This window comes from Lactuca saligna, chromosome 9, assembly GCF_052625555.1.
Source record: "Lactuca saligna cultivar CGN05327 chromosome 9, ASM5262555v1, whole genome shotgun sequence".
NCBI classification, from domain to species: domain Eukaryota; kingdom Viridiplantae; phylum Streptophyta; class Magnoliopsida; order Asterales; family Asteraceae; genus Lactuca; species Lactuca saligna.
Window position 1 is genome coordinate 8,355,410 of NC_136425.1, and position 10,345 is coordinate 8,365,754.

Sequence of the window (10,345 nt, forward strand, 5' to 3'; positions counted from 1 at the left end):
GTATGTGGTATGTTAGGGGAACTCACTAAGCTTTGTGCTTACAATTTTCATTTTGGTTTCAGGTACCTCTTCATCAAAGGGGAAGGAGCTGGCGCGGTAGCGATACATCATACACATACACTAGTTTCCACCTTACGAGATTATTCTGGGATTTGTACTCTGATATTCAATTGATTTTGTATTTTGGTTTTTCAAACACGATATATGATTGTGGAATGATTTGATCAGACAATGTTTTATTTACAAAAGCTTTCCAAAGTATTGATTTAAAAATGAAATTTTTGGATGTGAAAATTGGGTTGTTACAATCATTTAGCACATAAAAGCATGTTAGGAATATTCCTTAAATAAGCTAGTGCTTGTACCTATTCAGGTGTACTTCCTAAAATATATTAGACACACCCCTCTCGATCATCGTTTAGCATTCTAAGTTTAAGTCTATAAATAAATCCTTATTCCTAGTTCGCTTAAACTAATGCTCTGATACCAACTGTGACATCACATTTTCACGATCAGAAAAGACCGGTGTGTTTATGCTTTTATAAAAATCAGAATATCTCTTTTAGTGAAAATGTTGCGGAATTTGTTCCCAGTAAAGCATGATAAATACGTTATCAAAGCATTTCCAAAGAAATGTATATTTATTCATTTTTAAACATTTGGGATGTCATCTTCAATACAAAAACATAAGCATAAACAGAACTTACATTCATTTACAATATTGATCCACATCTCTTTAATCTCTCAGTGTAATGTAACTTCATATCGACACTTGTGATATAAATAAGCTTGAATGGTTCGGGTTGGGAAACCTGGTGAGTACATAAGGATTTCAATACCACAATATTATATTATATATATAATTTAGAACTCACAAAATATACAATTTCACCATATATATATATATATATATATATATATATATATATATATATATATATATATATAAGCAACTCTTACCCACCCCGTTAAACCTTACAACGAGACTGTCCATACTCTCAGACCTTAAATTTTACCTTTTACTTAGTCCATACTCTCGGATCTAATCCATGCTCTCTGATCAATAATTGTGCCCATTCCATACTCTCATATTAGAGACAAGTGTCTATGTGTAAATCCATACTCCCGGATTAATGACAAATAACTATGTCCTGTCCATACTCCCAAACTAAGGAAAACTGACTATGTCTTAATCCATACTCCCGAATTAATGACGTTTGACTATGTCCAATACATACTATCATACTAGGGACAATGACTATGTCTAATCCATGCTCCCAGATCAATGACATATACTAAAGTTATATTCTATGAGTATAACTCACTCGTACTCGTAAGACGATACTACCCAATATTCTTCATAATTAATTTATGTTTACTCTTTATCCTAAATCATCATATATAATCAGATATGTTCTTTAACACGTATTTCAGACAACATCAAATAACTCGCACATAAACATATATTTAATACTTCAATCAATACTTGTATTAAAATCATGTTCATGAATGAGACTAAGCACTCACATATAAACTCCTTAACTGATACTTAATACATTAATTAATACTTGTATTAAAATCTTGTTAATGAAAGGGACTATGCACTCACACATAAACTCTTTAACAAATATTTAACTCTTTAACATATATTTAATACTATAATTAACACTTGTATTAAAACCATGTTCATGAAAGGGACTATGCACTCACACATAAACTCTTTAACAGATATTTAATACTATAATTAATACTTGTATTAAAATCATGTTCATGAAAGAGACTATGCACTCACTTGAAAAGGTGGTGACTCGGCACTCAGACAGCACTTGGTTACTTTTAACACAATTTTCCTTTGACAAAAGGCTCTTTTCTCGGGGCTTCGTGTAACGCCCGTAGATCAGGGCTAGTCAATTTAGAGACGATAAGCGTCAAAAAATGACTTTTTGATAAAAGATTATTTAGAATGAATAATCTTAACTAAGTTGTGGTATATGTTACAAGGATTTCCGTACATATAAAGAACGCCGAAATCCGAGTTATAATGAAGAAGTTATGACTTGTCGAAGTTTCGCGACATAACCGGCACGACACAGCGCGACGTAAAAAGTGAATTTACGTTAGAGCGATATTTAGCCGAAAAAATCTAAATGAGAATCGAACATCTCATTAATTGTAGTAAAACGATAAAAAGTTAGGCGAGAACGGGCGTCAAACGAAGAAATTATGAATTTATAACGAAAGTTTATGTCCCGGTCTATTAAAAATAAATAATAAAAAAATAAAGTCAAAATTAGCCGACGAAGTCTAAACGAAAGTTGTAGAGCGTAGTCTCACCTTCGCGTGGATATAAAGAACGTCGAAAAACGGAGTTCGTATGAAGAAGATATGAATTTCCGAAGTTTATTAAATAATGTGTATTTAAATTTAATTGAAAAATCCGGTATTATCCGAGGACGAGTCATCGGACTCATCCGAAGTACGCCCCGCGTACACCGAGGATGTCGACACTCGCATCAAGTGGCTTCGGATGATGAACGCAGTGACGATTTCGGACCTGTATGCCCTGCGTACAGGCGTACGCCCCGCGTACTCCGAGGCTCCAGCCTCCTATAAATAGGATGCGAGGGCAGCCGACTCAATTGCTATTTTTCTCTCTTCTCTCTCCCGTTTTACCTCGATTTGCGTGCCAGAAGTACCCCGAATCCCAGGTAATATTCCCGAGCCCCGAAGCAAGTCCTGAGGCCCCGAAGATCCCGAGAAGTGCGATTCCCGAGCCGAAGCTCTGCCCGCGGGGAGTCCGGTTTTTGTAGAGATCTTCAAGATTTGCTGAGAAATACTACTCCTACGAGCCGTAGTGTTGTCCGATCATCTTCTGATCAAGTGAGTGTATACTACCTTTCATAAACACGATAATAATACAAGTATGGTTTAAGTGTATTAAGTATGTTGTTGTTTATATGTGTGAGTGTGTAGTTACTTTCTTCTAACGCATAAATATGAAGTATTTGTTATAAAACACGTGCTATGGTTTTATATATATTGTTGTTTATTTGAGATGAGTGTGGAATGGATGTTTTATATAGTTTTTAAAATGGGTTAAACTGTATATGTATTTATATTTACAAATATGTTGGGTAGAATATAGGTAGATGAGATAGTTGGTATGTGACAAAATGATGAGGCATGAAAGATGATTAAGAATGATATTGGCAGATGCACCAATTAGAGAATGTCATAATGCTAGCAGATGCGCTCAAGCATAGTATTGGTAGATGCACCAAAGAGAGAATGACATAATACTAGTAGATGCACTTAAGTATAGTATTGGTAGATGAACCTGAAAGAGCATGCCATAATGCTAGCGGATGCGCTTAGGAATAATATTGGTAGATGCACCAAATAGAGAATGTCATAATACTAGCAGATGCGCTTAAGGATAATATTGGCAGATGTGCTTAATAGTGAATGACGTAATCCTAGCAGAGGCACTTAAAGGATAATGTTGGCAGATGCACCTTATGTAGCAATGGAAGTTTGTGCTAATTCCTTAGGTCAATCCTTAGGAATGAAAGAATGACGGGTAGTTGAATTCCTAGGGTAAAATCCTAAGGAAGATAATAGGGATGGGTAATTGAGTTGATTGTTTGATGGTTGAATATAATAATTATATTATTGTGGGTTGAAAACCCTATATGCTCACCAGGCTCCCAAGCCTGACCCACTCAGTTTCCTTTGTATCACAGGTATCAATACGAAGGCATATTTCACAGAGAGATTTAAAGGAGATATAAATCATTAGTGTAATTGAATGTAAGTTCTGTCTATGCTTATATGTCTGTATCGGAACATGACATCCCGAGGTTTTATTAATAAACGAAAATACATTCTCTTTGAGAAATGTTTTGATAAGTTATTATCATATCTTGTATTGGGAACAAATTCCGCAACCGTTTTCTTTAAACGATTACTCTGATTTTATAAAACAAAGCATAAACAAATCGGTCTTTTCTGGCCGTGAAACTGGGGATGTCACACTTCGGGAGCCTCGGGGCTTCGTTCGGGTGCTAGGTGGTTTACCTAGGGGGGGGGGGGTTAGAGAGAGAAAGTGAAGTTGGGAAGGTGTGAAGAATGAGGGAACCCGACGCCTCTATTTATAGGTTGGAATCCTGCTATACTCGTCGAGTTGGAGGTCCTAATCATCGAGTCCATGGCCAGGTGTCACCATCTGGTGGCTTGCCTTGGGGAGAAAGCATTGGCCCATATTCAACCCCGTCACCCGATTTCGCACAACACCCTGCCGACTTCTATACCCCGTAACTTTCGCATACGATCCGTTTTCAATGTTCTTTATATCCACGCGTAGGTAAACACAAGATCTACAACTTTCATTTAGATTCTGTCGGCTAATTCTCGACCGCTCTTAAATTTAACAGTATGAGGAGATTATACTATTAAATGTCCGCGTAAAATTCATAACTTCTACATACGGATTCCGTTTTCATCTGTATTTTTATCGTTGAGTTCCTATTAATGAGATCTTCAACTCTCATTTAGGCCACGTAGGCGAAAAAACGCTCGAACTAAAATTCGAGTTTTGGGTTGTGCACTGTCATGCCAAATCTTAGAAAATTCATAAATTCCTCATACGAAGTCAGATTTGGGCGTTCCTTTTTTGTATGTTTTCGGTTTAACGTATACTAGAAGTTTTGTTTAGATCACTAAGGCAAAAAATTCCTTTATCAAAAATTCACTATTTACATCTCCCAGTGCCATGCTGGTTTTGCCGTAAAACTTCGACGGGTCATAACTTCTTCCTTATAACTCGGATTTCGGCGTTCTTTATATGTACGGAACCCTTGAGACATATTATACAACTTGGTTAAGATTATTTTTTTAAATAATATTTTGTCGAAAAGTCATTTTCGACCCCTCTTATCTCTAAATTGAATAGCCCGGATCTACGAGAGTTACATTCGGATCCTATAAGGTCCAATTTATATGTTTGTCGTAATTTAGTTTAATTCTTTGAATTTTTGGAATTGTGCTTAAAGGTGAAAAGGAGTTGGAGGAACTTGTTGTCAGCAAGAAAAATTTAGACAAACAACTTAAAGATGAACACTGAAAGGTTATCAGTATCACAGATGAAACATGTATTGTGTAATTAATAAGATAGGATGTAGAAGCATGTTATATTCTTAATCAAAGTGTGAATGTGGGGAAAAATTGGGATTTCAACTTTTTTCCATCTCAGTATATATGTATATACTTTGTAGATAGTCTAATCAAGAACTTTGAAGAGACTGTTGCAGTCAATGAATTAACCATAGAGAGTTTGACTTTTAAATTGAGTGGGTTGAACTTGAGCTAACATCAAAAGAAGATGAGCTTAAATACATGCAAAACCTTAATGAAAGAAAGGAGAAAGAGAATACTGATCATATAGCCTGTAACAAGCAGGTTGCTGAGAATATAGACAACACAATGCAGGAGAACAATGCCTGTTGAGCATTTAGACAAAACAATGTAGGAGAACTAAATCCTAAGGAAATTTGTAAAGGTGTTGACTTTTAACCTGACAGATTTGAAGCTATTCGTACTTTTATTCACATTTTTTTTGTAAAAAGCAACGGTTATATAACTAAATAAAGTTCAATACATATCGATGGAAGGCAAACAATCAACAAGCTGCGCCGCTAGCCCTTTATGGATGACAAAACTAATTCTTTTGAAAACAAAATATGTGGATCTAGGAGATATGACATTAGAATGCATGACCCGTTGGAATCTGTTGAGGAGCTCCACGGCCTCTGGTGCGAGAAAATTAAATGTATCAAATGCAAAAGGTACAAACATGTGTTGATTTTCTATACATGCATTCTGGTGCTTTGCCACTTTGCACGCAACGACCTTCAAAGTGGTGTGCCATGCTGTGAAACCCTCACTCCTCAAACCGACGAGAGGAGAGACCCCCGTAAGATCCAGGCATGCGTGCTTCCCTCCTACCCATCCAAAGACCAAAATGTCAGTCGGCCTGAGGGTAGATCTTTCATCCTGCGGGTCCGTTAAAAAGTTCACAGACGCTTCTTTCTTCGCAAAGATACCAACAAGCCGACAAACACCAAAGAGAACATACCAAACCACATCATGTCGGTACTTGAAACCAATGAGCTCTCTACAATGAACCGCATGTTCCACAAAGATGTCCAAACATGTCTTACGATAAACTGGCATGTCTTGTCAATTTGGAATAGAGGAATTCACAAAATTGAATTTCAATTAACAACTAAAAAACACTATCCATACTTTAATCACGAAATTGAATATTCAATTAACAAATGAAAACATAAACTTACCTGATACGAATCAATGTAAAAATGCTTGGTGAAAAGAAGGTAGAAAAAAAGACGCAACGAGAAGAAGACAGATAAAAAGAGACGTAGGGTTTAGTCTCCGGCCGTAGGAATTAGTTATTCATATGATTTTGAAGGCAACGGTATTACGGTCCATTCACTTTTTATTTTAATTTTAATGATTTAAGAATATATAAAAGTATTATTAAATGTTAAGGGATATGGGTGAGCAAATCCGAACCAAGAAACCGGGAAACCGACGAAACCGAAACCGGAGCAAAACCAACGGTTAGGTTTTCAAATTTTTAAAAACCGAATAATCGGGTTCAGTTTCGGTTTTTGCCGAGAAACCGACCCACCCAACCCAAGAAACCGACTCAACGGTTGACTGCCATATTTTTGTGTGTGTGTGTATATATATATATATATATATATATATATATATATATATATATATATATATATATATATATATATATGAAGCGCGAATTGGATATACAAACACCCTCTTGGCCCAACAGTTGAGCGTCTTCCCCTTGAACCAGATGTCAAGGGTTCGAATCTCCATGGTTGCTAAAATTTTCCCCAAGTTTTCTGTTTTAATTCGCAATTTGATTTATCCCATATCGAAGGTTGTATGAAAGTTGCGCATGTTTCACCCTTAATATAAGGAATCGTTAACCTGTATCATGCCTCAAATCAGTTTATTTGGGATTAACATTGAGTTTTTGTTTAAACTCGGAACCGACCCATGAAGAAACTGAAAATCGAGAAACTGAATCGACGGTTTGGGTTGTTGGTTTGGTTTTTATTTTTTTGAATATCGATTTTATTGGGTTGGGTTCGGTTTTAGGTTAAAATCGACCCAAACCGACCCATGCTTACCCCTATTAAGGGGTGTTTGGTTAAGCTTATGACTTTTTTATTAGCACTTTTTAACTTATAGCTTATAAATTACAAGCCGATAAGTTAGAAGGACTTACTTTTAGATTTTTGCTTATTTCCGGTATGACACCTTCGTAAGTTAATTCTTATACAAATACCATTTTTAGCTTATACCAGTATGAAACCGATAATAAGCTAAAAAATAGCTTAAATAAGTTTAGCCGAACACCATCTAAAAACTATTAAAAAATAGATTTTTGCAAATTCGATATTTCAGTTAATTGGTAATTTTCCCCGTATCATTCCAATGATTTACAATTGATATTTATACAATATCCTATCGCTATCTATAATGAAGATATGGTTTATCAACTATAACAATACTTCCTCAATATGAGGAAAGATATATTCGGTTAATAATTTCAAAATATTAATAAGGGAAAAATACAATATTTTGAGTTTAGGTTGGACAAATGCAATATTTAAATGTTTAGTAAGAAGATATGTGAAATTCTCCTATGGATTTCTGAATTACTTTATTATTTTCAAACTATTATTCACTATTATTCTTATTTTTTTTAGTTTCTTTCATCTTCTTATCTCTAATTTCTCCTATTTTTTTAAACTTGCATTTTAATAAAGTAAATTGTTTTACTTTCTCTTGTCTTTTTATTATATCATTTCAATGGATATCTAACACAGAAAAATGAGTTTAAAACTTAATGCATACACATGAAAAACAAATTCAAAACTCATGAAAAGTAATTTCGAACCACATATGGATTTTTTTAATCTACTTTTTTCTTTTTAAAAATTAGAAGTTATACCTTAAAAAACAGTTTTTTTTTTGTTAGAAAATAGTTCAAATTTTTGGTTGTCAATTTACAAACAATTTGAGGAAAAGATAGTTATGATTGTTTTTGAAGAATATCCCAAAAAAACATCCCTAAAAAGTAAAAATCTTAAAAGTAAGGGCTTGGGTAGACACGGTGGTGGACTAGACCAAACATTTTAAGTGAAGCCCAATTAAGTAACAGAGTTTACGCTTTACCATATAAACCCTCCCATATCGTAAACCCTAGCTTTCATCATCTTCAACGCCTCCGCCAGTCTTCCTCGGCGATCTGAATACAGCAAAGCTGAAATGGTAAAACGCAACCCTGAACCACTACCTACATCCATCTATTTGTGTGCTGTGTGTTGTGTTACCTATGTTCTTACAGTCCCCATGTGATTTGATTTGTATAGCCGTTCAAGAGGTACGTTGAGATCGGGAGAATCGCCCTCGTCAACTACGGAAAGGATTATGGAAGGCTTGTTGTCATCGTCGATGTTATTGATCAAAACAGGGTATCTCCATATTTGCTCATGTATTTTTACTATTTGCTCAGTTTATATACTCTTATCATAGTTGGGCGCTAATTGGATCCCTAGATTAGTGCTTTCCAAGCAGTTTAATTTGCTTTTATTTATGTAAACTATTCCTTTTTCGATATTTATCTGATTGTATCTGTGGGATGTCTTTGGAAAACACGGATTATAGTTTGATTTCTTGAACCTGAATCAGCAAAATCTAGAGTCATATCAGTTGGGCTACAAGTTATCTGTTAGGATAATTTGCATTTTTTTCAGGAATTTTTGAGTGATGACAACCTCAATACTTCTATAAGAATAGAAATAGGAGCGCATTTTGGTTTTGTATGAAGCTGTTGTTATCATTACTTGTATAATCATTGGTTTAACAAAATACTAGGATTACGAATCGGAGATGCTCAATGTGATGATTTCTGTTGACTTGTATGCTCATGTCTAAAGTACCTCTGTTTTGATTTGATAAATAGGCACTTGTTGATGCTCCTGATATGGTAAGAGGCCAAATGAACTTCAAGAGGTTGACACTTACAGACATCAAGATTGACATCAATAGAGTTCCAAAGAAGAAAACCCTTGTTGCTGCTTTAGAAGCTGCTGGTAAGTTTTAAATTGTTATGGTATGATATGCTGTGAATGTTTTAAATATCAAACTTATGATTATATTTATAACCAGATGTCAAGAACAAGTGGGAGAGCAGCTCATGGGGAAGAAAGCTTATTGTTCAGAAGAAGAGGGCTTCACTCAATGACTTCGACAGGTTCAAGATTATGTTGGCAAAGATAAAGGTTAGATCCAAATTGAATCATTTTTTTTGTAGTTTGTGTGTGTGTGTGTGTGTGTGTTCTTACTCTGTGTATTGTTGTTTGTGAATTTTGCAGAAGGCTGGAGTTGTAAGGCAAGAACTAGCCAAGCTTAAGAAGGAGACAGCATGAGATATGACTTTGGTTGTCTTTGTGCTTTGTTCTGAATATTAAGATTTTGGTGTAGTTTTATTTTAATGTTATTGATGAATTATTTGTTGCTTATGATCTTGTGTTTTACCCTCATTTACAATGAAATTATATTTCATTTTTGGACTTCTATTATAGTAGTTACTTGAATGCTTTTGTTTGTGTTTATAGCCTTTGTCAAATAACTTAACACATGCTTTTCATGTCAGTTTTGGAGCTGGGTATTTTGTAAATAGATATGTGTAGTTTATTTTTTTTATTTTTTTTAAGAAAATTATCCAACCAGGCTATAAACTGGTTCAATAAGTTTAGTGTAAGTTTTCGTTGGTTTAACTCGTGTCTCTATTGTGATTTTCAAATGCAGATCAATTAAAACTTTTAAGCATGATTTTTGCCAATTAGAGAGTTCATATAAATACCCATAAAATTCGCTGGGCTGTTTTGCAGCGTTTTGTTATTTATTACTATTAACTCTTTAATAATTAACCTTGACTGATAAATCTTCATTATTTTTTTGTTGCTTTGTGTGCTTTTAAATTTGTTATCCCTTGTTCACATACCATTAACAACATAATTTATTTCTTTGCATTTTGAACATTAAATCTATCAAGTGGACCATTAGACTCATCTTTCATTTATTCTACCACAAATGACATGTCATATGTTTGGTTTGACATTCAATATTTTAAAACGTTGGATGAGAGAATATGATTATTTTGCGCGGATTCTGAAATTCCATCTATATAGAACTATGAATAACATGGAGAATATGATTATTTGGTGAG

The 10,345-nt window shown here is 34.6% G+C and overlaps 1 protein-coding gene across 1 annotated transcript; it reads left to right on the forward strand.

Annotated features, from left to right (window-relative positions):
* Nucleotides 1-8,259: 8,259 nt before the first annotated feature.
* LOC145018649 (large ribosomal subunit protein eL14y-like) lies at nt 8,260-9,690 on the forward strand. The gene is made up of 5 exons (XM_078976522.1): nt 8,260-8,382; nt 8,484-8,585; nt 9,077-9,206; nt 9,283-9,395; nt 9,489-9,690. The coding sequence occupies exons 1-5, from the start codon at nt 8,380-8,382 to the stop codon at nt 9,540-9,542; spliced, it is 402 nt and encodes a 133-aa protein (XP_078832648.1). The 5' UTR covers nt 8,260-8,379; the 3' UTR covers nt 9,543-9,690.
* The last annotated feature ends 655 nt before the right edge of the window (nt 9,691-10,345 follow it).